This window comes from Zonotrichia albicollis, chromosome 16 (assembly GCF_047830755.1).
Source record: "Zonotrichia albicollis isolate bZonAlb1 chromosome 16, bZonAlb1.hap1, whole genome shotgun sequence".
NCBI lineage: Eukaryota > Metazoa > Chordata > Aves > Passeriformes > Passerellidae > Zonotrichia > Zonotrichia albicollis.
This window is the reverse complement of record NC_133834.1, coordinates 14738763-14766074: the sequence shown is the minus strand read 5'-3', so window position 1 is coordinate 14766074 and position 27312 is coordinate 14738763. Positions and strand designations below refer to the sequence as shown.

Here is a 27312-nt window from a genome sequence, read left to right as displayed (position 1 = left end):
CCCGGGCGCTGACCCCGCCTCCTTTCCCTCCCCTCGGTCGCCACACGATCGCCACAGAGCCGGGCACGATCGCTCGGGACAGGGACTTTATGTGCGCGGGGTCAGAGCGAGGGGTCAGGGGACTTTATGTGCGCGGGCTCAGAGGGAAGGGTCGCCGAAGCCGAAGCGCTGCTGGGCCTCGCGGATCTCGTGCAGCAGCGCGTTGTTCTTCAGGCCGAGCTGCGGGAAAGGGGAGCGGGTCAGGCCGGGCTGCCCGGGACACGCGGGGCTGCTCGGTGCCCCGGCTGCGACACCGGCGGGACAGGGAGCGCCCCGCAGGGCACGGACACGCACCTTGACGGTGTATTTGTAACACTGCTCCGCCTCCAGCTGCCGCCCGCCCTGCAACACAGCACCGGGAGCACATCCTGGGGTGCGCCAGGCACGGAAAGACCCCCAGACCATCAAACCCACCCACCCCCTCAGCACTGCCAAGGCCACCACTAAAACATGTCCCCAAGTGCTTCATCCAAGCGGCTTTTAAATCCCAAAAGGCATGGGGACCCCAACACTGCCCTGGGCACCTGTGCCAGGGCCTGACCACCCTTCCATGAAGAAATTCTCCCAATATCCATCCTAAACGTCCCCTGGTACAACTTGAGGCCGTTTCCCCTTGTCCTGTCCCTGTTCCCTGGGAGCAGAGCCCGACCCACCCAGCTGTCCCCTCCTGTCAGGAGCTGTGCAGAGCCACAAGGTCCCCCCTGAGCCTCCTTTTCTCCAGGCTGAGCCCCTTCCCAGCTCCCTCAGCCCTTCCTGGTGCTCCAGCCCCTTCCCCAGCCCTGTTCCCTTCCCTGGACATGCTCCAGCCCCTCAGTGTCTGTCTTGTCATGAGGGGGGCCCATAGGATCCCAGGATTTAGGGTGCCTCAGCAGTGGCCAGGACTCCAGGAAATACATGAGATCTCCATGAAAGGACATTTGTAAGAAGCTCAGCAATCGGTGCCTCAGGGTGCTGCTTTTGCCATCCAAGCACTTCCTTTCCCCAAGAACAGCCCCAAACTTTTTATTACAGAGCTCTACACCAGCTCTTCAGGTTCATGAGCAGACGCCAACCCCCTCAATAAACCCCCAGGAATCCCCACCCCATCAGGCTGGCACGGGCTGGGCACTCACCTGCAGGCAGATGAGGGCAAGATACCCCCACACCTCAGGGTTGGTGTTATTCAGGGCATTGGCTTCAGAGAGAGCATCTTCTGCTTCCAGCATCTCTTCCAGCTTGAGGGAGAGAGGAGAGGCATGGACACATGACAGAGAGCAGGCAGAAAGGGCTTCCCAACTGAACAGGCATTGCTCTAACAGCAGAAAGCTCCTAGGAGGGCTTCCCTGAGAGAAACGTGGGGGAAAGGACTTAAGGCACAGACAAGGAGTCATCCTCAGTGCCAGAGCATCCAGCTCTCCGCTCTGGAGCAGGAGCTTCCCACTGCTGACCCCTGTGGGATCACACACTGTTTCTAACTTAGCCTCCAGCTGTAAGGAAAGCAGCAGAAACCCCTTCACCTCCAGGAACTGAGTGATCCAGCTGCATGAGGAAACACGGCCGTGTTCCTGCTCCCTATTCCTGCTGTGCAGCTGCTCTGGGCATGCAGGGGTAGCTGGTGCCCAGACCACCACTCACCTCCCTAACCTGATTCCACAGGAGGTAAACACTTGGCCAAGGGGGAACAGAAGTTTAAATTTCTTCCTTGATTGCTTCCTCAGCCAAATTCCCTTGGAGGAGCCTGGCAAGGTGTCCCTTGGGGAGACACTGCACTGCTGGTGCCTGGGTGTCCTTGGCAGCCCTTCAGAGGTGCTGGATTCCCTAGGACAGGGAAAGCACCGAGAGATTCCTCCCTGCTGACATCCCACCCAGTGCCTTGGTGACATGCAGGTCATGTGCAGGCAGGAGCTCAGAGCAGAGCCCAGATTGTTTGCCTTGACTCCCTGGGGAAGGAGGTGCTGCCAGGAGCTGGGATGAGGCAAAGGATGGCTGTGCCCTGTCACTGTGACATTTCATGAAAATCCTTTTGCTAGGATTTTTCTCTTGAGAAGCCTCAGAAAAGAAATGCAAACAATAATCTGATGGCTGTGGCATGTGGTCTGGAGATGGTTTACCAACATCTTTGATTGGTCTCATGTGGATACTTAATGACCAATCCCAGGCCAGCTGTGTCAGACTCTCTGGTCAGTCACAATATTTTATTATTCATTCCTTTCTAGCCTTCTGATGAAATCCTGTCTTCTAGTCTTTTAATATAGTTTTAGTATATTTAGTATATATATTACATTTTCTTTTAATATAATATATATAATAAAATATATAATGTGTAATATATATATAATAATATATAATATATAATAATATATATATAAAATAAATAAAAATAATAAATCTGCCTTCTGAAACATGGAGCCAAGATTCTCATCTATTTTCTCGTCTTGGGGACCCTCAAACACCACCACAGTTCCCAGAGCAGGGCCTGAAGGTGACACCATCCAGGTGCCACACTGGGGCTGTCACAGCACACAGGACACGGTGGCATTTGGGGGCATTGGCTCACAGGCAGCCAAGAGCTGCTTTAAACAAGGGGATCCTGCAAAAGCCAAGCCCTGTGTCCTGTGCCTCCAAGGGGAGGCTGAAGCAGAGATTAACTCAGCATTTCTTTCTCAAGGGCTTAAGTTTTGTATGAGATCTGAAAAGAAATTACACTCTTCACCCACTAATTTCCCAGTCCAAACCTAGAGGGAAAGGACACGAAGGCAGCTGCACTCACCCTGTAGCAGGCGATGCCCACGCCCAGCCAGGTGAGGCAGGAGGCAGAGTTGTCACAGGCGAGCAGGAAGATGTGCTTGGCCCGGGCATACTGCCAGGAGAGAGACAGACAGACACATCCCTGCATCACCCCACAGACACACAGGGCTTTGCCAAACACCCTGCTCCCACGGGGCTCAGACACCCACTGCCCCCACTGCTGCTGCAGCAGGGATTTGTTCTGTGCTAACTGGCAGAACTCAGTGCATCCCTCTGGGTGTCCAGAGTTGCTGGGGGGCTCAGAGACCCTGGCACACAGCCCAGAGTACCTGCGGGTTTGATTATGACCCATGCAGCAAATTACCAGCTTTGTATGAGGACCTGAAAGCCACAGAAGTTTAAATAGTATAATAATAAAATTATCACAGGGTGAAAAGGTAGATTTTAGGATTTTTGAAACGGGGGTTTTGGGGACAAGATGGAGGAATCTGGGCATGTCCAGCCTTTCTTCTTCTTCTTGGTCTCCATCTTCTGCTGTGATGCTGGCACATTGGGATTGGTTTAGAATAGAAGTTCACTGTCTAACATAGGTGATAGGTATTGGAAAGTAATTGTAAATATGTTATAAAGGTGATAGGTATTGGAAAGTAATTGTAAATATGTTATATTTAGTTTGTAGTATAAAAAGACAGCACCACCCTGAGGGTGGTCAGAGTGCCTGTGGCTGCCCTGCTGAGCAGACCTCGGCTGGGCAGAAAGAAAATTTTATAGATAAGATTTAATAAACAACTTCAAGACTGAAAACTGAAGAGTTCTGACTCATTCTTTGGACACGTGGGCAGAAACAGAGACTTTTCACACATCTCAGGGTTTGCAATTAACAACCAAACTCTGAGAGTAACTTGCCCTCCACAGCCCTGCTGGCTGCTCACCTTTTTCTCATCCAGGTAGATGGAGCCCAGGCGCAGGTACACGAAGTGCATGTCTGCAGCATCCTCCTCAAAGCTGATCACCCGCTCGTAGCAATCCTTTGCTTTGTCAAAGTCCTTCTGCTGGTAGCACAGGTGCCCTTTCTGAGCCCAGACATTTGGATTCTGTGCACCAAAAAGCAGGAGTGAGACACGGATGGGAGAAACACCTGAGAGGGGAGGTGGGACACTGCAAGCAGCAGAAAGGAGCTGAGCAGTGTTTCAGTGTGTTATCACAACTTGGCAGTGCTCCAGGCTGGGGACAGTGTGGCAAAGGAAGGACCTGGGGGTGCTGGTTGGCAGCAGCTGAAGCAGAGCCAGGTGTGCCCAGGTGGGCAAGCAGGCCAATGGCCCCTGGCCTGTGCCAGCCATGGCACTGCTGGCAGGAGCAGGGCAGTGCTTGTGGCCCTGTGCTGGGCACTGGGGGTGCCACAGCTCCAGTGCTGTGTCCAGTCCTGGGCCCCTCAGTTGTGGGGGGACATTGAGGGGCTGGAGGGGGTGCAGGGAAAGAAAGGGATCACCATGAGCAGCTGAGGGAGCTGGGAAGGGGCTCAGCCTGGAGAAAAGGAGGCTCAGGGGGAACCTTCAGGCTCTGCACAGCTCCTGACAGGAGGGGACAGCTGGGTGGGTCGGGCTCTGCTCCCAGGGGACAGGGACAGGATGAGAGGAAACAGCCTCATGTTATGCCAAGACAGGCTCAGATTGGATATTGGGAGAATTTCTTCATGGAAAGGGTGGTCAGGCACTGGCACAGCTGCCCAGGGCAGTGGTGGATTCACCATCCCTGGAGGGATTTTAAAGCTGTGTGGATGTGGCACTTGGGGACATTGTTTAATAATGAACGTGGTGGTCTGGGGAACGGGTGGATTTGATGATCTCAGAGGGCTTTTCCAACCTAAACAATTAATTCCATGATTCTGTGATATCAGGGCAGGGTTTATGGAGAGAGTTAAGGTCATCACTAGCAATGGGATCCCCCTCCAGCTCCCTGCCCAGTGTCCTGCCTGCACACAGCATTCCCAGGTGTCATCTTCCCCCTGCTTTCCTTTCACTCTGCCTCCCCAAAGAGAGCTCAATAGCAACCTTGTTTGTCATGAAACAAAACCCAACTCCCCCAGCCAGGGACAGAGGAATAGGATATACCTGAGAGAGAAAAGAAAGGCAGATGTAGAGAGGGAGAGGCAGAGAGAGGCTCTGAGATGCTGCCTGCCCATGCAGGGAGTGACAGGAGGCTGTGACAATGGGATAACAAAGAGAGCACAGCCTGCTGTGACTGCCCTCCCACTGAATGCTCTGGACTGCTCTGGAATGGTGAATTGGGAATGAGCAGGGGCTCTGGAATGGTGAATTGGGAATGAGCAGGGGCTCTGGAATGGTGAATTGGGAATGGAGGGGGCTCTGGGATGGTAAACTGGGAATGAGCAGGGGCTCTGGAATGGTGAATTGGGAATGGAGGGGCTCTGGAATGGTGAGTTGGGAATGCAGCAGGGGCTCTGGAATGGTAAGGTGGGAATGAGCAGGGGCTCTGGAATTGTGAATTGGGAATGGAGCAGGGGCTCTGGAATGGTAAATTGGGAATGAGCAGGGGCTCTGGGATGGTAAACTGGGAATGAGCAGGGGCTCTGGAATGGTGAAGTGGGAATGAAGGGGGGCTCTGGAATGGTAAATTGGGAATGAGCAGGGCTGCTCTGGAATGGTGAATTGGGAATGAAGGGGGCTCTGGAATGGTGAGTTGGGAATGCAGCAGGGGCTCTGGAATGGTGAATTGGGAATGGAGCAGGGGCTCTGGAATGGTAAATTGAGAATGAAGGGGGCTCTGGAATGGTAAATGGGAAGGAAGGGGCTCTGGAATGGTAAATTGAGAATGAAGGGGGCTCTGGAATGCTAAATGGGAATGAAGGGGGCTCTGGAATGGTGAGTTGGGAATGAAGGGGGCTCTGGAATGGTGAATTGGGAATGAAAGAGGCTCTGGAATGGTAAATTGGGAATGAGCAGGGGCTCTGGAATGGTAAATTGGGAATGAGCAGGGGCTCTGGAATGGTGAATTGGGAATGCAGCAGGGGCTCTGGAATGGTGAACTGGGAATGAGCAGGGGCTCTGGAATGGTGAATTGGGAATGCAGCAGGGGCTCTGGAATGGTGAATTGGGAATGCAGCAGGGGCTCTGGAATGGTGAATTGGGAATGAAGGGGGCTCTGGAATGGTGAGTTGGGAATGAAGGGGGCTCTGGAATGGTGAATTGGGAATGAAAACGGGCTCTGGAATGGTAAATTGGGAATGAGCAGGGGCTCTGGAATGGTGAATGGGAATGCAGCAGGGGCTCTGGGATGGTGAATTGGGAATGCAGCAGGGGCTCTGGAATGGTGAATTGGGAATGAGCAGGGGCTCTGGAATGGTGAAGTGGGAATGGAGCAGGGGTTCTGGAATGGTGAATTGGGAATGCAGCAGGGGCTCTGGAATGGTAAATTGAGAATGAAGGGGGCTCTGGAATGATAAATGGGAATGAGCAGGGCTGCTCTGGAATGGTGAATTGGGAATGAAGGGGACTCTAGAATGGTGAATTGGGAATGGAGCAGGGGCTCTGGAATGGTGAATTGAGAATGAAGGGGGCTCTGGAATGATAAATGGGAATGAGCAGGGGCTCTGGAATGGTAAATTGGGAATGAAGGGGGCTCTGGAATGGTGAACTGGGAATGACCAGGGGCTCTGGAATGGTAAATTGGGAATGAAGGGGGCTCTGGAATGGTGAAGTGGGAATTGAGCAGGGGCTCTGGGATGGTGAATTGGGAATGAAGGGGGCTCTGGAATGGTGAACTGGGAATGAGCAGGGGCTCTGGGATGGTGAATTGGGAATGAAGGGGGCTCTGGAATGATAAATGGGAATGAGCAGGGGCTCTGGGATGGTGAATTGGGAATGAAGGGGGCTCTGGAATGGTGAAGTGGGAATGGAGCAGGGGCTCTGGAATGATAAATTAGGAATGAGCAGGGGCTCTGGAATGGTGAAGTGGGAATGAAGGGGGCTCTGGAATGATAAATGGGAATGAAGGGGGCTCTGGGATAATAAATACGAAGGAAGGGGCTCTGGAATGATAAATGGGAAGGAAGGGAGCTCTGGAATGCTAAATGGGAAGGAAGGGGGCTCTGAAATGGTGAATTGGGAATGAAGGGGGCTCTGGAATGCTAAATGGGAAGGAAGGGGCTCTGGAATGATAAATGGGAAGGAAGGGGGCTCTGGGATGATAAATGGGAATGAGCAGGGGCTCTGGGATTGTGAGTTGGGAATGAAGGGGGCTCTGGGATGCTAAATGGGAAGGAAGGGGCTCTGGAATGATAAATGTGAATGAAGGGGGCTCTGGGATGCTAAATGAGAAGCAAGGGGCTCTGGGATGATAAATGTGAATGAAGGGGGCTCTGGAATGCTAAATGAGAAGGAAGGGGGCTCTGGAATGATAAATGTGAATGAGCAGGGGCTCTGGGATGGTAAATGGGAATGAAGGGGGCTCTGGAATGATAAATATGAATGAAGTGGGCTCTGGGATGCTAAATGGGAAGGAAGGGGCTCTGGAATGATAAATGTGAATGAAGGGGGCTCTGGAATGCTAAATGAGAAGGAAGGGGCTCTGGAATGATAAATGTGAATGAAGGGGGCTCTGGGATGGTAAATGGGAATGAAGGGGCTCTGGGATGGTGAGTTGGGAATGAAGGGGGCTCTGGGATGGTAAATGGGAATGAAGGGGGCTCTGGGATGCTAAATGGGAAGGAAGGGGCTCTGGGATAGTAAATGGGAAGGAAGGGGCACTGGAATGATAAATGTGAATGAAGGGGCTCTGGGATGCTAAATGGGAAGGAAGGGGCTCCGGCTCACGCACCAGGGGCTCGATGCGCACGGCCTCGCGCAGACACTCCTCCCATCGGGGCAGGTCCTCCCGCAGCTGGTAGGTCCAGCCCAGGGCCAGGTAATAGGCACAGGTGGGGCCTCCCTGCAGGCTCAGCAGCTCGTGGGCCAGTGCCTTGTGAACAAACTGGGGAGCAACAGCACACGGGGTGGTTAGGGGAGCAGGGACACCGTGGACACCCCAGCAGGACAGGGCAGGGGAGCTGGCTGACACCTCTCTGACTCCCACAAACAGAAAACACAAAGGAAATTTCTTTTTCCCCTCTTTTGAATGTTGGTCTAGTGGAAGGTATCCCTGATCTAGTGGAAAATGTCTCTGCCCAGAGCAGGGGGTTGAAATGAGATGAACTTCAAGGTTCCTTCCAAACCAAACCATTCCAGGATTCCATTTAGTTGCTTTACACAACTCTTTCTGCCGTGTCCAATTTAGGCAGGCAGCAGAATGTGACAACCAGAGATGTCCCAGAGATGACTTGGTAGGACAGGCACATTCCACAGCGGATACAAAAATCCCTCCAGCATACACAAGTGTCTGAATCACAGGAGTTCAGGCATCTTGGGAGCACCACGATAATGGATCCCATCTCTGAATGCCCTGTGCCATTTCTGAGCTGTTCCTGTGCAGCAGGCAGTGCTGGGCTGTGCCCACAGCCAGCATTGTGGGCTCCACACTCTGCCTGGCCACACTTCTGCATCTCTGGGCAGTGGTGGCTTTGCTCCCTCTTGTGCTCAGCCTCTGCAGTAGCCATGGCTCATTCCCTGAGGCCCAGAAAGGGGCTGGCTGGAGCTCTCTGGGAATGAACCAGCCTCCCTCCCCACTCCTCCTGCTAAACTGACCCGCACAGAGTTGAATTGCATCAGGAATTCCACTGACTTCATGAAGATTGTGCAGGGAGGTGGCTCAGGTTCTGGAGCTGCAAGAAAACGTGTCTCTGTCAGTCTCAAAGTGGGGTTTTTATTTCTGGAGCCAAAGCAGGTCCTGACATCCCAGCGGAGACAGAAAAATCCCTGCAACATGGAGCCAAACCCAGGAGGTGGCAGGGGAGGCTGAAGCAGAGATTAACTCAGCATTTCTTTCTGAAGGGCTTAAGTTTTGTAGGAGATCTGAAAAGAAATTACACTCTTCACCCACTAATTTTCCAGTCCAAAACCAGAGGAAAAAAGGTGGGAATTCATGAATTATGTTTGTCAGAGACAGCTACAGTGAGGCTCCTGCCTCCTCAAAGCAACCAGGGGTCCTCAGCAGTGCCATTTCCACCACCACAGGGGCTGTGGAGGAGGCAGATCCCACTCCACACAACCAGAGGGGATCCCTAGGGACACTTTAAGAGCTGGCATCTCAGGAGGAAGAAAAGGAAGGTGCAGGATGCAGTGATGTGAGAGAGAGAGCTGCATTCACCTGCTGGCTGTCCATCCTGAGAGGTGCTGCTCTGAAAATCAGAATGAACCTGCTTTGCCTGCAGATTCCCTGGCTCAGGAGAGACAACAGGCCCTGGCAGCACAGGGGCCAGGGCTCACTGCTCCCACATTACTCCCCACCATTCCCACAGCACCATCACCCAGCTCTCCACGTCCTCATTTCCAAACCTTGTGGGGCTTCCTGCACTGCTGGAGCCTCTTCCTTGGGTGTCTCACCTTCCTCGACCTCTGGTGGTTTGTCAGGTGAGCCATCTGGAATCTCCTCTGCAATGAAACCCCCAAGAACCATTAGGTGGAAAGTCATAAACTTCCCAGTCTAGAACATGATTCCACAAAAAAACAAAAACCAAAAAAACAACCCAAAACAAAATAAAACAAAAAAAAAAACACCCAAAAAAATCCAAACAAAACAAAAAAAAACCACCCCAAAAAGACCACCAACCCAAAAAACACATTAAAAAAAAAAAAGAGAAGAAGAAGGAAGATAAAAGATCTATCAGGTTTTCAAAGCTGGGAAGAAATTTCTTTGTAGGAGGCAATACCTTGGGCTGGCGTTTTTAGCACAAGATTACCATGGGAAGCCAGAAACAGGTATAAATGAGGCAGGATGAGAGGAAACAGCCTCAAGTTGCGTCAAGGAGGTCTAAGTTCAATAATAGCAAAATATTTATTGACAGAAAGGGTGCTCAGGCATTGGATCGGGCTGCCCAGGGCAGTGGTGGAGTCCCCATCCCTGGAAGTGTTCAAAGGCCCTGTGGATGTGACAGCTGGGATTTGGGCTAGTGATGAACACAGCAGTGCTGGGTTAACAGTTGGACTCGATCTTGGAGGCCTTTTCCAGCCTTAGTCATGCCATGATTCTATGAATATCCCTTTCCTCATAATCAGAAGGGACAAAAACCCGCATGTGTCACGAGCCTGCCTGCCTGAGGCACTGTGCATGAGTGGTGATAATGTTAAAAATAAAGCCAGTCAGCATTTCCTGCAGCCTGGCCAAATATTTGGGACTCAGGACAGAGCCTCAGCTCAGGCTGGACTCAGAGGGGCTCCAAAGGAAGCCTTGGCCTCAGGGTCACTGCCAAGCAGCTGGTTTGCCCTTTGGATTGCTGTGCTGGGAACTCACAGTGACAGCTTCCATGGAATTCTGTTCTAGCTCACAGTCCACATCTACCTTTATTTACCCTTTGTACTTCTCCTGTTAAAAACTCTCCTCCTTCCACTGTTCACCACACAATCCACCCCTCCTTGCTGGTGTCAGGGCACCTCCTGGCTTGGTCTGTTACCTGGCTGTGAGCTGGGAGGAGTGGGCTTTTTCCCTTCTGCCTCAGCAGCCTCAAGGATTCTCCTCTCCTCCTCAAGCTCGGCTCGCAGGAGCTTCTTAGCCTCACGGAAGCTCCTTTCTGCCTGAATGTAATTATTCTGCATCTCATAAAACAAACCTGTGGGAGAGACACAGCAGCATCAGCACACACCCAAAGGAAGCAAAATGCTCCCCTTAGCCCTCAGCTCGGAGCAGGGAGAAGTGTGAGGGGCAGGAACAATGCTTGGCTCCACAGGAATACCCTGAGCACCAGACTGGCTTGGTTTTGTACCTGTGAGGGTCCAGGCTATGATGCTGGGAGGCTCCAAGGAGCAGGCATCCTCAAAGAAAATCTCTGCCTCTTCATAGGTCCGCAGCTTGACACACGCAATGCCACAGAGCAGCAAGCTGGGGCAGGGGCAGGGGCACAGCAGTCAGCCTGGCAGCCCCACAGTGCTGTGGGGGATACACCCCACACCCTCCCCACACACCCAGCCACCCAGCAGCAGCACTCAGCACCTTTGGACGTGCTGGGGGTCCAGACAAACAGCCTGCTGGAAGCACTCCTGTGCTTTGGTGGCATCCTCATACAGGAGGCAGAAGGCTCCATAGTCCAGCCAGGCCTGGATGCTGCGCTGGTCCCGAGCTATTCTCTGCACAACACAGATCAACTATCACTGCAGGCAGGCTCAGCAGAGCCATGGACTGGGCAATTCTGGAGTGACCACAGCTTCCCTGGCCACCCCAGCCCAGCTGAGCAGGAATCAAGACCTTGTCTGTACATGCAAAGGTGTCCCCTAAATGGGATTGTGCTGGAAGCACGTGTCCTAACCTAACACGTGTCCTCCAGCTCCAGCTGACGCCTCCTAGGGCCCAGTGTCCCCAGAACTGCCCCAGCACATCCCATTTCCCCTGGCCTCCAGGCTGGAGTCCTCAGTGACCTGCCCAGGGACAATCTCACATCCTGCAGAGAGCAGCATCTCCCTGGGAAATCCCTCCCAAATCCTACTTCAGCCTGAGTATCCTGGTGATGCTCAGCTCCTTCCTCCCTCCCTCCAGCACAGTGGGGGCTGCCTGAGCTGTGAGCAGTGGCCCCACTGTGCTGCTGGGCTGTGCCAGCCCACACAGGTGATGGCAGAGAGATCTGGGGCTCCCTCACCTGATTGTAGAACAGAGAGGCCAGTTTGAGGTCCTTGATGGCTTCAGCTTCACGAGCAAAGAGCAGGAGCTGCTTGCTGGTTGAGTTGGGTGGAGGGGCAGGAGAAACATCTTCCCCAGACAGGAGCTGGTAGGGAAGGAGACAGTGTTAGCCCTGGGGAAGGGGAGAGTGCTTTGTGTGATCCCAGCATGGCAGCAGGTCCCACAGCAGCCCTGCACACGGCACAGACAGGTATGGCTGGGGCTGGCACTGGGAAGGGCAAGCTGCTCTGTGCTGGGACACATCCCCACATTCCCAGGTACCTCTGCCACACAGGCACAGGGCAACATCAATCTTTACAAGGACATGGAGGGACAGGACAAGGGGGAAGGACTTCCCCCTGCCAGAGGGCAGGGTTAGATATTAGAAAGGAATTCTTCCCTGTGAGGATGAGGAGGCCCTGGCACAGAATGCCCACAGAAGCTGTGGCTGCCCCTGGACCCTTGGAAATGTCAAGGGCCTGGATGGGGTTTGGAGCAACCTGAGATAGTGGAAGGTGTCCCTGCCCATGGCAGGGGGTGAATGAAATGAGCTTAAGGTCCCTTCCAACCCAATCCTGTCTGTGATCCTATGATTATTCACAGCATTCCCTAGATCAAAGTGATGACAAACTTCAGTGGGACCACTCACTGGTGACCCCAGCTCCTGCTCTGCCCAGCCACCCTCACCATGTGCCAGCTACAGCAGCTTCACCACTGCCATCTCACACCTACCCCAGCATTTTGAGCAGTGGGATGCAAAGGGATCCCTGCCTCGAGTGTGGCTCATGGTCTACAAGTGACAGCTCCAGCAGATGAAAGCATGAGCCTGCTTCTGCCTTGAAGGCAACAGTCCTTCCCCTGCCCTGGTCCCAGAGTGAAGCCATGGCCTGAGTGACCCCCACTTCCCCCACCTTGTTCAGGGCCATGTGCATGTGGTCCACGAGGTACACATAGAGCTCACTGAGGAATGCCTGCAGCTGCTCCTTGGTCTCAAACGCCGTGGTCTTCAGATATTTCTCCCTCACAATCTTCACCACAGAATACTGTGGAGACAAGGGACATTGCACAAGGCAGCTTCCCTCCCATGCCCCCCACCACAGACAGAGCCTGAAGCTCCAACTTAGTTCTGAGAAATAAACCCAGCCCACCACTGATAAAAGCAAAAAGCAAGCAAGGGGGATTTCCTTTCCCCCCTCCCTGACAGCCTTTAGGGACAGCATGTGGATGGCTCATCTCCTCAGGACAGAGAGGGGGGCTCCAGGAAGAGTGTGGCACCTCCTTTTCCTGCTGGGCAGACTGGGAATGTGAGAGCAGCCAGCTTTGCCTTTCTCAGGTTATGAGCATGGGGCAAATGGATGTGAGTAGCTCCCATTGATAGGAAGTGTTCTCTTGGTGTAGGACCAAAGCAACTTGGTGCCTGCTCCATTAGAGGGGAATCCTGTCCCTCAGTGCTCACTGCAACAGCTTCAGGTGGCAGGAAAGGACTCTAGAGCACCACATCATCCTGAGTTACCACCACAGAGCAGCAGTTCCTCACTGAGAAAGTGTCTGGACAAAACAAGCAGGGAAGCAAAAAGCACAAAGGAGCCTTCACCTTAAGCTGTTCCTTAAAAGCAAAATATTTCCCAGAGGTATTGAGCTCGTAGTTGAGCTGACGTTTCTGTTCCTCCATGGTTTCGTGGTCCATCACTCCCTGCTCAAGCAGCTGCTTCCCAAAAAGCTCATGGTACTCCCTCAGGATGGCAACAGCAACACTGGTGACACGTTTGTGATAATCTTCCACCACCTAGGAAAGAAATAAATAAATTTCACAAGCCACTTATGCAATCAACCTTGATATGTATTTGATTTGCCACAGCCCACGCCTCCCATTAACTCCACCTGACTCAGGTCTCAATTAGTCTGTCACACATCCTTTCCTGTCCACGCCTGAGGGCTGAGAAAATATCTGCAGGTAAACATAAAAGAGCTCCTTCCTGCTAGGATTTTCCATCACAACCCAGTATTCCAGTCACTGCTATCTCTCTTATAGCAATATAATTGGCTGTGAGTAAAACAGATCTTATTTACTGGGAGCCTTGAAACCCATGGCCAGCCCTCTTCAGCAGAACCTGTCATCTCCATAATCTTGGTCCTCAAAAATTCTTGGTGATCTGAGGAAGGTCAGGGCTGATTCTGTTCAGGTTTGTCTGAGTCTGATGAAGCACAGGGGCTGCTCTGAGACAAGGAACTGTTGGGACAGCCCAGGATATAAATAAGGTGCTGGCAGCCTCTTTTCCCAGCATCCCATTTCCTTCCAAACATCCCCCAATGGTTGCCTTCCCTCCCTTTGCTCCATCTCTTCATGGCTCCCTTTGAATGGGATGTGAACACGAGTGATGGATGGGTTCCCAAGGCACACTGCTCTGGAGATAACCCATACAGAAGTTTCCTTTTCTGTGTATTTTATAGAATATGTTGAATTGGAAGGGATCCACAAGGGTCAAGTCCAGCTTCTGGCCTTGCACAGACACCCCAACAATCCCACCCTGGGCATCCCAGAGAGCGTTGTCCAAATGCTCCTGGAGCTCTGGACAGCCTTGGGGCTGTGCCCATTCCCTGGGGGGCTGGGCAGTGCCCAGCCACTCCTTTCCTAAAATCCATTAAAAGCTCCCCTGACACAGCTCCAGCTGTTCCCTTGGGTCCTGTCACTGCTCACAGACAGCAGAGATTGAAGCTGCAGACCCCAATGAGCTCCACCCTCAGTCTCTCTTCTGCAGGCTGAACATTCCAAGTGACCTCACACTCCTCACATTTCCCTATTCCCTTCTAGACCCTTCACCACCCTTGTGGCCCTGCACCCCTGATCTCTCCAAACCTCATCCCCACGTTGCTGTGGGCTGAGAATGAAGGCTCTGAGGGCAGGGTGGGGTGGCAGGATGGTGGCAAGGCCACAGGCTCTCACCTTCTTGGCTCCTTCTGTCCGTGGGGCCAGCGCAGGGCGGGGAGGAATCAGCTCCTGCACCCTGTCAGTGAGAGCAGAGGAGAATCAGCAGAGCCACTGCCAGGGATGTTGGCTTGTGTAGTGTGAGGGCTCCACCCTGCCATCGTGTCCTTGAGACACCTCACAGGCACCTGGGAGGAAACCTGAAATCTCAGAGCAAGAGTGAACAGCTCCCTGCAACTGATGGTTGTGGCTTGTCATGACAGGGTTAACATTTATTGCCAACCCTAACTGCTCTCCTGGAGCAGCAGAGCTGAATCTTGGAGCTCCTGGCTCTGCAGAACAGGTGTAAGGAAGGGACCAGCCTGAGGAAAGCAGAGCTGGGTCACTAAACAGCCCAGACCACAGTTCCAACACTGCCCAGTCTGGCCACAGCACCCTTGGGCACACATTGACCCCCAGACACCAACCTCAGACCCCCAGACACCCCCCAGCCTGCCTGGGCCTCTGTGCAGTTACAATGACCTTCCATTAGGATCAGCATATTTCTAACTAAGATTTTGTTAAGGTGAGGGTAGCTGAGCACTGGAGCAGGATTCTCTGGAAGTCTCCTTGCCTGCATCTACCCAAAAAGCATCTGGACACAGAGTAATGTGCTCTGGCCAGCCCCAGTTGAACATGAACATTGGTCTAGATGACCTTCAGGGGTCACTTGCAAACTCAATAATTTTAGGATTCTGGAATTAAAATCCCTGGTGCCAAACCAGCCTTAATTAATTTTTTTCACTATTTCCTGCTTGCTGGATTCCAGAACATCCTCAGTCCTCAGAACATGATCCATCCCAACAAGCCAAGGTGCCACAGGCCTTGTTCAAGGAGGAGTGACACTGAATCCACACACACTGCAGAAGAACAGAAATGTATAAAATAGGGCAGGGAAAGGTCTGTTCTAAGAGGGGTTCACCTTCCTCAGCCTGTTCCTCCTGGAAGACAGCAGGGAGCAGTGAGGACAACACATATACCTTCAAATGAATGACAATTCTGTTTGAGAGATATAAACCTGCACCTCTTATACCTTATTCATCTGCTGTATTTTCTTTTTTTTTTATTCCATAAATTAGATGTTTTATGCCTTTCTAACCCATAACACAGCAGGGCTGCCACTGGACAGGAACTGAAATCTCAAAGCAGCAGAGATGAAAGAGCAGGTCTGCAGCAGAACAACATGAAAACTAACATAAAAACTGAGGAATGGGTAAAACATTGTGAAAAAACTTCTGGAAAGCTAAAAATGAGAGAATGCTCTGATGAAGCAACAGCAGCACTATCCAGGGCAGTCCACGCTGGTGGCCAGGACTGACCAAGCCACTGAACATCACATGCAAGAGGAAAGCACATGGGGATTAGAGGGAAACAAAGCCCAGACAGGAACACAGACATTGCTGTGCTGCTCTGGTGTCTCTTGTTTTGAGAGGAATGGCAGGGAGATGCCAGCTGGGATGAACAAGTGTTTTCCCAACACACCAGATGCCACGTCTAAAGCAGTCTGGCCAAATCCTCCCCCTGATTCCTGTGGGCTTTGTCTCAGGCCCTCTTTATGGAGTATTCCAAGGGGGGTTTGCTGTGCAAGGCTCTCTCCAGCATGCAGAGAGGAGCTGTCAGCCCCACAGCCCATCCTTACGCACCGCTGGGCCAGCTCCTCCCGCAGCCGCTTTGGGACCAAGGGCCTGTCCAGCTTTATCTCCATCACCAGGAACGTTCCTGCCTCGCTGTAGAGCTGTGGAGAGAAACATTGCTCCTGTGTCGTGCTGTCTGCAGCCAGTGCTGGCACAGTGAAATACTGAGCACACAGCCACACATCTCCCAAGTGCAGAGATCCAGCTTGTTTTATAACCTGCCCTCGGAATGAGTTACAGCAAAATCCAGCTCGAGAAACCAGGCTAGGGAAAAGGAGAGAGCCCAGGTAATCAATCTGCCTGCAGAATGAATGTGCATTCCAGAGGAAGAAGTCAAAATATGAGGGGATAATTTAAATAAATGCTTGACAATTTACAGAGACCTTCTAGCCCAGTGTGCCAGCCTGCTCTCCAGATGGACGTCACTGGAAGAACTCTGGGACAGCATCTGCGTAAAACATCCTTTGTCCCCTCACTCTTGAGGAATTTAATTGTGTGAAAGGTGTGAGACACCAGCACAGTGATGCTCTACAGTCTCTCCTTGTCTTTGGAGAGACATAATTACCTGTCCTTCAAGGCTGAGATTTGTGACATTTTCAGATTCTCCAGCGCCATCTGACAACTGGATTTTGGATGGGCTGAGTAACTCTTAGGAAAAAGAAATTATGTCTCTTGTTTCAGACTCAATAAATCTCAAATCTTTGCAAGTTCCAGCAGCACATCCTAGGATTTCAGATAAGGGAAAGCTGCAGCTTCCTTACAAGAAGCAGCTCCAATGTCTGCTCTCTGTGACCAGTGACAGGACCTTAGAGAATGGCTGGAGCTGTGCAAGGGGTGGAATAGGCTGGATGTCAGGGAAAGATTCTTCCCCCAGAGGGTGGTTGGGCACTGTCACAACCCCAAGGCTATCAGAGTTCCAGGAGTGCTTGGACAACACTGTCAGGCACAGGGTGGGATTGTTGGGGTGTCTGTGCACAGCCAGGAGTTGGACTCATGGTCCTTGTGGATGCCTTCATGTTGAGAAGATTCTATGGGTCTAGGATAATGAGTATCTCTCATCCATCCCTGGTTCTGTGTGTCCCAACTTCCTGTGACACAGAACCACAGCAACCATGGTGCCTCCCCAGACCTTACCATGGCATTGGAATCTTCCTTCAGAGGCTTGTTGGTAGCAGCTTTGCTGGAAGGAGAGGTCCCCAGCCTTTCCTTGCCCAGACTGAGCTGTGACCTGCGGTCCCGGAAAATACTGTACTGAACTCTGGTCTGAAAAACAGAGACAATCAAGGGACAAAGCAGGCTTCCTCATCCATTTGCCTTACCCTCTCTCATCACAAAACACACTGTCAGGGTCTTAAATGCCTTAAGAGTTTTGTAACCTCATTCTCTCCTCCTGGAGTTCAGCTGCTGGTGCTCCAGCCCAGCTCTGATGCTGTGTGGCTGTGAAGCCTCGGGTCAGACTCACACTCAGTGGGGGTCTCTCCATGTTCCCTCCAAGAGTTGTGTTTGTGTTTTCACTGAGGACTGGCCCTTGGTCCTTGCCTGAGATGTGTGCTGAACGTGCTGGAACCCAGATCTGTGATCCTGAATTCCTGGTGGGATCCTAGACCTGCCTCACAGCCATGGATGTGGCTGGTGCTGCGGGCTGCTGGATGAATCTGGTTTCTCTCACCAGGCTTGCCCCACACATTTCTGAGGATCCCCACCTGCCTGACAGCATCCCTTGGCTCCCAGCTCATTTTCTGGTGTGGAGCTGCTTCCCTGACACACATCAGGGAATTGCAAGGAATAGGTTTGTCAGACTTTGTGTTTACAAAGTGTTTGACCACCCAGCCAGACTGTTCCCTCCCACACACCCTGGTTACAGGAATTGGGCTAGCAAGAGTTATGGGGTTCCTGGGGAGAGGATGGAGGAGCTGTAGGGAAACTCCTTAGACAAAGAGGCAACCCAAAGCACCTGGGGAGTAAGAAGGACTTCACTTGTGACAGATCAATGGCACAGGACAAGCAGCACCATGCAGCCAAGGGGTCATTATTCATGGCAGGGAAGCAGAGCCCAGCAGACACACTCGTGCCCAGCCCAGCTCTGCAGCAGCCAGTGGGAGCAGGGAGGCAGGAGAAGGGCTGGAATTCACCCAGCCCCTGCACCTGGAGCACAGCCCCACAGGGAACATGGGGGGTAAAACCAGGCTGTACATCTGCCCTCCTGAAACAAGCTCAGGTCTGTTCCAGCAGGGAGAGACTGTGGGAAAATGGAGATGTAACTGTCACTCTTAGTAACAGAGAGAGAAAAAAGAAAAGACAAATAAACCTCGGTGAGCTAGAGCTGAAAGAACTCCAGTGACAGCTTTTTTGGTGGTTGCTGGGGGTAACGCAATCCTTTTAAAGCCACTGTTTGCTCTTCCCAGCAACACCCTTCCCTTGCCCATGTTCCAGCCTGGGGAGAGTGGATCATGCTGGCATAGGAGGGAATGGAGTGAGATTCAAAGCCTCTCTCAGCCCCCAGACCTGCTCACCCCACCCCTAGAAATCCCCTGAGTTGGAAAAACCTGTACCTAAAAGCTTGTATCATTAATTTTCTCCATCACCAGAAGGGCACTCAAGGTTCAGATCCAGCTTCAACCAGCACACTGTCCACTCTGCCTCTCCCAAACACCCCCTGTCCACTGTTCCTGCTCCCAAACACCCCCTGTCCACTGTCCCTGCTCCCAAACACCCTCTGTTCACCCTGCCTGCTCCCAAACACCCTCTGTTCACCCTGCCTGCTCCCAAACACCCCCCTGCCTTCACTGCTTGCTCCCAAACACCCTCTGTCCACCATGACTATTCCCAAACACCCTCTCTCCACACTGCCTGCTCCCAAACACCCCGTCTTCACTACCTGCTTCCAAACACCCTCTCTCCACACTGCCTGCTCCCAAATACCCCCTGTTCACCCTGCCTGCTCCTAAACAGCCCCTGTCCACTGTCCCTGCTCCCAAACACCCCCTGTCCACCCTGCCTGCTCCCAAACACCCCTGTCCACTGTCCCTGCTCCCAAACACCCTTTGCCATTGTCCCTGCTCCCAAGCCCCCAGTGCAAACCCAGCTGCAGAGCTGGAGCAGGGCCTGCTGCTCTCACCTTCTCAAACACCTCGCTGTCCTCGTAGTTGAAGACACGGAAGGCCCCTCGGATCTGCGTCACCCCAGGGCACAGCAAATGCATCATGTTGACATATGCCACCCCATGGAAGGCAATTGGCTTGTCCTCATCTTTCTGGAAACACAGAGCAAGGCACTGAGGTGCTGAACACACTGTTATTCTCCTTAAGGGAACAAGGTCAGCAATCTCATTAAGAGAAGGCCACACAGCAAACTGATGCACCTGATGAGCCCATGGTTCTGTCACTGGCACGCAGCCGAGACAACCTGGATGAACACACTGGAGTCATTCCATATGTAGAATATTAATTTTATCCCAATCCCCATGGGGCAGCTTTTCTCTCTGATTCCTGCACTCTGCTGCTCCTCAGGGTTGAGATACAGCTGCTGCTCTTGTTGAGATACAGCTGTGTGTGGTTAGAAACCCAGGTGATCCTACCAGAGTTGTGCATCTCAGGTTGGACAGACACCAAGGGGCTTAGGAGGTGTGGGAGGCCTGGCTAGAGGGATCATCATCAGAGCTGCCAAATCCTGGCACTGTGAGTGCTGAAAGGGATTTACACCAACTTATATAGCTTTGCCCTGGGATAGATTAGGAGCTCTCACACAATCATCTGCCAGGAGCAGAACCATTCTCTAAGGAGCTGTTTCTCTGTTAAACCACCTGGTTTAGATGTAAAAGCATAACTTACCTACAGCCTGAGAAAGAATGCAAGAACCTCCTCAAGCTGTTTCAAAACCCCACTGGCCACAGATCAGCTCAGTGAATTACTTTTAATTCTCTTCAGAGCCAGGTTGGTCAAGCCTCTGAGCCACCTGGTCTATGGAAACTGTCCCTGCCCGTGGCAGGGGGTTGGAAGGAGATGGAGCCCATGGTCCCTTCCAACCCAAACTATTCTGTGATTTTAGAAGTCACCCTGTTCCCTTTCCAGTGAGCTACCACAGACCATCAGTGAGAGCTATAAGGAAAAAATATGACTCTGTATCTATTTAACAGCCCTATAAAGCTGATTTTTCACAAAGCCTCCTGCTCTCTGACTCACTTTGGCAGCCTCAAGGCCGATTTTGCTATCACAAAGGCCTCAAGAGGAAAATGCCTGCTCATGCAATGTTCCTCCACAAGCCAGACCCCACTTTTACCTTGTCAGGTTTGTTGCCTTTCCCCTTGCCACCTGTGGACATCCTGCAGAGCTCCACGGGCCAGTGGCGGCGCTCGGCAATGCGCATCTGCAGGCTGGGCACAAGGGATGCACTGAGGAGATGCAGGAACCCAAACTGGAGAGCCCCACCACCCCCCTGTGTGCCCCAGCAGCTCCCCTCAGGTTTGCTTCACCCCATTCCCTCAGCAAACACCCTCAGGCCATGGGAACACTGTGATTTCCTGCTCTACCCACTGCTGTGTGCATTTATGGCATAGCCAGCGTTAAAACAACAGTGAGAGCAACACATTGGGCTTTCTCTCTCTCCCAGTTACTTCAGAAATAAGTGAGAAGGAATGTGATTAACTTTGGTATAAAACCTGAATTGTGCAGAGCAAGTGGATCTTGAGCTTGCATTCAAAGTGGCTGGTGACTCTGACAGCAGCAGGCAGGTGGAGGGATGTGTAGGGAAAAGAATTTTAAAAATCAAATGAGATAGAAGTGAGTATTTCCACACAAGGAGTAATTTGGCAGTGAAATGCACAGCCATGATGCAGCTGAGGCCAGAAAATAGCAGGATTCAAAGATAAATGGAACACTCATCCTGATCGTGAGCGTATCTGGAGCTGCTAAAGGCAACACTTATCCAATAAAAAAGCAAATGAAGAGTGCCCACATGGAGTGAAAGGTTTGAATGTATTTGGGATTCAGTAAAAACTTAATTAGCAGCTCAGAGGAGAGCTGTGGATGCCACTCTAGTCCAGGTCTGCTCACTATAACTGCTGCCCCTTCCTTCAAGCTATGCAGGCACCAGCCCCCAGCCCCAGCTGCTGGCAGCAGGAGAGAGCATTTGTGGCCTGGAGATAGCAGCTCCAGACAATCCATCTTTTCCCAGCACAGCAGAACAAAGCTGCTGCCAGCAGTTCAAGGCACTTCAAGAGCTGTGCCCTTGCTCAGGTGAATGCTTGTGGCCAAGAGACAGCCACAGCAGCCATGGCAGGTGGGGCAGAGCCACAGTTTGACCCCTAAGTGGTCCAAGAGCAGCTGCATGTGGCAGCCCCTTGCCTCAGGTCACTCTGAGCATGTTCTGGGCTGGGTTGCTCAGGTCCCTTACACGGCCACAGCATCAGCATCCAGGAAACAGCGCGTCTCCATGTCCCACACGACCCTCCTGGAGCTCTCTGCCTGGGTCCTGAACTCCTTGTCCTGTGGGAAACAGCGTGCAGTCAAAGCCAGCACAGCAAACTCCCCAGCCTGCATCATCCTCAGAAGCGTCCCCAGGAGAGAATGTGAGTCACACAGAGGTGCCCAAGTGCCCAAAGGCAGGCCAGCCCTGCAGAGAGGCTGACAGCCTTTCCTGCAGACAGCATCAGCGCTAAGTGCCTGCCTCACTGGAGATAACCCAGCTCAGCGTGGGTGTTTGCTGGGACCAGACCTGCCACATTCTCCCTTGGGATGTCTCCAGCAGTGAGCCAGCATGTCTGCTGCTCCAGGAGAACCACCTCTGTGCTGGACACTGCACAGTGACCACCCACCTCCCTCTCATACCAAGTCTCTCCATCCCTCCTGGTTCTCTCCTAAACTTGCCAGTCCTTCCTCACCTCACTTTTGTTGAGGTCTCCATCCTCATCCTCATAGGGCCCACCAACAATGAAGGAGTCAGGTATGTTCAGAGCATTAGGGGCCAGGATGGGGCCAACAGGCCAGTTTTTGGGCCGGGGAAATGGTTCTTTTTCACCACCAGCCTTCAGGAGGCCATTCTTGAAGAGCAATGGCAATTCTTTCTAGAGACAGAGGAGAAAAAAAGGATTTGCATTTCTAACAGGAGCAGGAGCAAGAGCCAGCTGCTCCAAGCTGGGATAACAAAGCAAAGCAACAGTACAGGGTGCCTGGCTTGGAAAATGCACTCCACCGCACGCACACAAAGAATAGAATAAAAATAAAGAGCCACGTGGAAAAAACCCTGCCAGTTTGAATCCAAATCTTTCCAAACAGACCTTTGTTTGTGTTAAAGAAACACATCACGCCACAGAGACTCTGAGACCTCCCAACAAAGGCTGCTGGTGCACAAGCACGGAAGCTGTGCACCCCACGTGCCTGGACACTTGTTCCATGGGGTGGGAGAAGAACCCAAACCCAGCCAAACCCCCTGTCACTGTGCCTGGGCCATTCTCACCTCAGCAGCTGCTGGCATTTGCAAGCAAACCATGTAGTTTTGCTGGCTGTCAGCAGTAAAGGCATCAGGAACAGAATAAGCTGCCTCCACAGTGACACTCAGGAGGTTCCCACTTGAGAAGTCGGTGGCAGAGAGCAGGAGCTCTCTGGTGCTCACTATCACTTCAAGGCCAGCCTGTGAGACAAAGATAAAATCAAGCCAGTAAACAATTATAGCTTGCCTGCTCTTAGGGAGAAGCAAGCAGAAACCCAAGGCCAGAGCATATAATGTTATCTTGTGCCTCATCTTCAATGTAAAAGAAAACAACCCAGCACAGGAAAGGAATCTCAGGACCAATTTGGCTCAATTGTGGTGTTTGTTTGTTTAAATCACAGCCTGGCCGAGGTATGGCACATGCCCCAAGGGTCTCACAAAATAAGCTGTGGGGAAAGAGGCAGGGTCTCATAAAAGGAGCCACAGAGTAAGAACATCAAGGGTGGAAAATGATGCTTTTCCCCTGGTGATTCAGAGAGCCACAGCTTTGCCTCTGCCCTATCTCCATGCTCTGTGTGCAGCCTTTAATTACCTGTCCCAGCCCTGGATGGATGGTGTGTGAGGGAAAACCAGCTGGTCAGCATTTATTACCTGTCCCCCTAATGAGTGCCCCCCCCACCTTGCTCACTGTGAACTCCTCTTAAACACAGAGCTGTTAATGGGATATCCACCCCTCCAGTTTGCTCCCGGTGCTCACTGCAGGCAGGCTCAGCAGCAAAATTGGACACATTTTCCCAGCCTCATGCTTCATTCCTTATTTTAGTCACTGGGTACTTTGCAACCTGCTGAATGAATAAGGACCTTGCAGGAAAGGCAGTCAGAGTTTGTACAATAATGGACTCAGGCATTTATTTGCAGAAAGGAAGGCTAATAGAGCTGGGCAGGTGACCCTGCCGCTGCCTTTTGGGGGGTTTTCAGCACTGTGCTTTCCATCTTTGTTATTTTTTGCAGAGCAATTGAGTAGCTGCACACATTAACATTTCCCAGCACGACCTCACCTATCAGAGGGAAGCAGGGACAGACGTCAGAGGGAGCGGGAAAGGCCTCCAAGCCTGTAACATATAGGGCTGTACCACATCCGTGATGAGCCAGGCAGCTGAGTCATGCTCTCCCTCCCATTAAAAAGCAGCAGAGAGCTGAATGAGGGAAGGAACAGTTCCAAATTCCACATACCGTGGCCTCAGGGCAAAGCTTCGCTGATGGGGAGGCAGGCACTGCATACAAAGGAGCTAAGACCTTCAGTGAACGCGCTCCTGGGAAGAAACAGGAATAAGAACAGCCTCAAGTGAGACCCTCTGCAAAGAATCACAGTCTGGATTGGAAGGGACCTTAAAGATCACCTTGTTCCAGCCCCCTGCCATGGGCAGGAACACCTTACATGAGGCAAAACCATGGTTCTGAATTTTGATTTCATTCTGAATAAATTCTGAATGCTGAGCTACTCTCTCTCCCCCTGGGTCAGATTTTGCAGAGCTATGAAGGTTACTTTGTCCAAAGGAGATAAATTGCAGTCAGGGGTCCATAAGCAGAGATCAGAAGGTGCCAGGGAGCAAGGAGTGGTCATGGAGGCTGTAAAACTCAATGCTGTACCTTGCAGCAGAGGCAGAAGGTCCACCACAGCTTGGGCAAGAGGAGTGATTTTGTCTGGTTTTTTCTTGTCCTTTGATGTCACTTCTAGCAGTGTCACTAGGGAGATAAAAAGAGAGGAGCTGGCAGAATTCCTTGGAGCAGCAGGTCAGGCACCAAGGAAGGTCTGTGCGAGCTCTGGCACCAGCTCCTCTTCACCTCCCAAGGCTGACAAGCACAGCAAAGCCAAAGGAGCACGGGCCAACATGAAAGGGGATTCTTCCAGCTGGCAGAGATGGACAAGAAGTGCTGAGAGCCTCCCACCACTGCTGCTGAAGTGCTATTCCTGAACCAGTGACTCCTGCAGCCACAGCACCCAGCTCCAAGGTGGGAGATCTGGCAGCAGCTACTTACAGAGCACTGGTTTCTGCACCAGGATGTCCAAGGAGTTGGGCCCCTCGGGGCTGTACTCAAAGCTGCTGCTGAAGTCGTACTCTGCTGTCCCATCTGGCAGCACATGAGTCTTGGAGGAGTCTCCCAGCACTGCTCCGTTGTACTCCACACGCACCAGCGTATAAGCCAAGCTGCTTTTGAGAGTTTTCTGTCAAAAAAAAAGAGAGCTCAGAGAGCAGCTGGCTCTGCAGCAGCATCCCAGCATCAGAGTTCCTCTGGCAGCAGGAGGGAAATTTCCTCTTTCACCATGCTGTGATGCCCCAAAGATTATCAGGAGCTGTGGCAAGGGAGATAGAGAGGTTCAGGCTGCATCTCAGGAAAGGCACATCTAAAACAAATGCCAAAATACTCCACTGATATTTTTGTACTTCCAAAGGAAGCTTGAGACCTTTGCTGTCTCCTAAGAAAGCAGCTCCTGAGCTAAAGGGATGGGCTCACAGGACACCTGCGGATGTCGTGTGGTGCAAAATGACCTGAAATGGACAAGAGAAAGCAGCCTTGAGTTGTGCCAGGGGAGGTTTGGGTTGGATATTAGGGGAAATTTATTCACTGTAAGGGTGGTCAGGCACTGGCACAGGTTCCTCAGGGAAGTGGGAGAGTTCCCATCCCTGCAAGTGTTCAAAAGACAGTGCATGTGGCACTTGGGAACATGCTTTAGTGGTGTCCTTGGCAGTGCTGGGTTAAAGGTTGGACTTGATGGTCTCAGAAGCCTTTTCCAACCTACATGATTCTGTGAAATCAAAGGAAGGGCTCCAGCAAGCTCTTAGGGAGCTCTGCAATTTGTTGTTACACCACCTTCATACCACTTGCTTTAATGAGAGATGAGGAGATTCAGATTTTACTTTGAATTTCAAATGTCTAAACAGAGGGGCTCCAACAGGGCTGGAGAGGGACAGTGAGGGGACAGCACATGGCACTGGGGACCCACAGGGGCAGCACTGGGCACCCCCACAGCACAGGAAGGTACCAAAGGGCTCCCTGCAGCACAAACACAGTTTAGCTCTCAATCCACAGAGAAGTGGCTGAACACAGGGGCCATTGTACCCAAACCCAGCTTTTCCTTAGTGCTGGGCCACAGGGATGCCTAACCCGCCCTCAGCTCCCTCTCTCCCTGTCACTGGGGTAATTAGTTCCATGCTGGTTCTTACACAAAAAGAGATCTCTTTCACTTGGTTTTAATTTTCAGCCCTTCTCACTGTCTCCTTGAGCATACATCCCATGAATGGCTAAACAGAAGAATCCAATTAACCTTTCCCTGTACCATTAATTATCCCAGAGTCCTCTCTCATCCTTCTCTACATTGCCTCTAATTAAGCAGATTCCACACTTATAGCCAGAAGTGGATTCCACATTCTTACAGCCGGGTTTTTTTTCATCCTGTTGCTGTGATTATTGCCCTTTTGTAACCCCCCCCTCCCTTTTGTACAGCCCTTTCTCACGGTGGAGCAATCAGAAGCACAAAGCAACATTCCAGATGCAATCAATCCAGCAGTCTGTTCTCCCCAGCATTGTTTATCCTCCTCTCACCTCACACCTCACCTAAGCTGCTGTTTGCTGAATCCATCAGTGTAAGAGGTACTTCAATACTACAATGTGAAAGCCTCAAGCAGGTGCTTTTGGATTGCTTTTTCTGTCTGCTGCTGCAGCAGAAGCAGGGATTTGCATTTTTTCTGCTTGCAGCAGGAGCTGAGCTTCTCCTCCACATTCCCTCCCAAATGCCAGCTCCTCTGGAAGACTTTAAGGACAGCTGGGTGCATCACATGGAAATCACAGCAGTGGTGGTTTGATTGGCACCAGCTCATAGCCTTGAACTGGATCCACTGCCTTTTTAAAACCAGAGCCACCCTATTGCTTTCAATATGATTTAAACAGCTGGAGCTGGGATGAAAATCTGGCTTTACACCCAAGGTGAGGTCCTTCCACAGGTTTTTGTCTCACTGATCACATTTTTGCTGTGTTCTGCTTTAAAAACCTGCCATTTCCATATAGTTAGAGGAGGCAGAGAGGTGCATTTCACCCCAGTATCTCTGGCCTGCTGCTAGGGAAGTGTGTTCCCCAATTTATCTGCCTCACAAGATTTTTCCTCGGTGTGAACTCCTCAGCAGGGAGGAGGAAGCCACAGTGTGACATTGCTGAACCTCTGATACTCCCACCACTCCTTCCTTTAGCCTTATCACCCCCTGCCTGCTCTCACAGGGGATCCCTGTGCACACAGAATTGCTCTGGCCTTGTTTATTAAATGAGTAGAGATCTTTTCAGAACTTTACCAGGTCCTGTGCACTCACGACCGTGATCTGTACTGGTATTGGCTGTGACATACTGGGAAGAGCTGCAGCAGCAGGCTCCTTCCCACCAGTCAGCCCCGCAGGGACCTCCTCGGCTCTGCAGGAGAAAGAATGAGGAAAGAAACATGAAACTGCTCCATTCCTCTCCCAGATACCTCTGCAGGACACAGCAGTGCGGGCTGCAAGCGCTATTCAGGGCTTGGCTGTCAAAACACCATTGAATGTGCAGAGCTTTGGCAGTGACGAATCTCTCACGAGGTGCAGGGGGAGGACTGGGAAAAATGTAATGTGAAAATTATCCATCTCTGTAAGCTTCACCCAGCTGCTGCTCCCAGGAAAGGTTTGTTGTGCCAGGCTGCTCTCGGCTCCCAGTACATCCCTGGCTCTCTTTTACTCC

The 27312-nt window shown here is 51.8% G+C and overlaps 1 protein-coding gene across 8 annotated transcripts in view; it reads right to left on the bottom strand.

The window, feature by feature from the left end:
• Positions 1-78: 78 nt before the first annotated feature.
• Positions 79-27312, bottom strand: part of CFAP70 (cilia and flagella associated protein 70) — a 27976-nt gene continuing 742 nt past the window's right edge. For 5 of the 8 annotated variants that reach the window (XM_074552983.1, XM_074552978.1, XM_074552979.1 and 2 more), the window contains exons 2-27: positions 26898-27012; positions 24592-24778; positions 24202-24297; positions 23785-23864; positions 22579-22752; positions 22004-22186; positions 21517-21608; positions 20404-20497; positions 19244-19378; positions 17260-17388; positions 16135-16226; positions 14471-14531; positions 13121-13312; positions 12438-12569; positions 11507-11632; positions 10867-11000; positions 10640-10755; positions 10332-10486; positions 9216-9315; positions 8466-8542; positions 7603-7755; positions 3699-3860; positions 2789-2878; positions 1152-1253; positions 334-381; positions 79-219 (exon numbers count right to left, since the gene is read on the bottom strand). In XM_074552983.1, the coding sequence (XP_074409084.1) occupies positions 139-219; positions 334-381; positions 1152-1253; positions 2789-2878; positions 3699-3860; positions 7603-7755; positions 8466-8542; positions 9216-9315; positions 10332-10486; positions 10640-10755; positions 10867-11000; positions 11507-11632; positions 12438-12569; positions 13121-13312; positions 14471-14531; positions 16135-16226; positions 17260-17388; positions 19244-19378; positions 20404-20497; positions 21517-21608; positions 22004-22186; positions 22579-22752; positions 23785-23864; positions 24202-24297; positions 24592-24778; positions 26898-26948 (3042 nt within the window). In that variant the 5' untranslated portion in view covers positions 26949-27012 and the 3' untranslated portion in view covers positions 79-138. Of the gene's footprint in view, positions 220-333; positions 382-1151; positions 1254-2788; positions 2879-3698; positions 3861-7602; positions 7756-8465; positions 8543-9215; positions 9316-10330; positions 10487-10639; positions 10756-10866; positions 11001-11506; positions 11633-12437; positions 12570-13120; positions 13313-14470; positions 14532-16134; positions 16227-17259; positions 17389-19243; positions 19379-20403; positions 20498-21516; positions 21609-22003; positions 22187-22578; positions 22753-23609; positions 23742-23784; positions 23865-24201; positions 24298-24591; positions 24779-26897; positions 27013-27312 lie in introns of those variants that run through there. The other 3 variants (XM_074552981.1, XM_074552982.1, XM_074552985.1) reach the window with 3 other exon arrangements.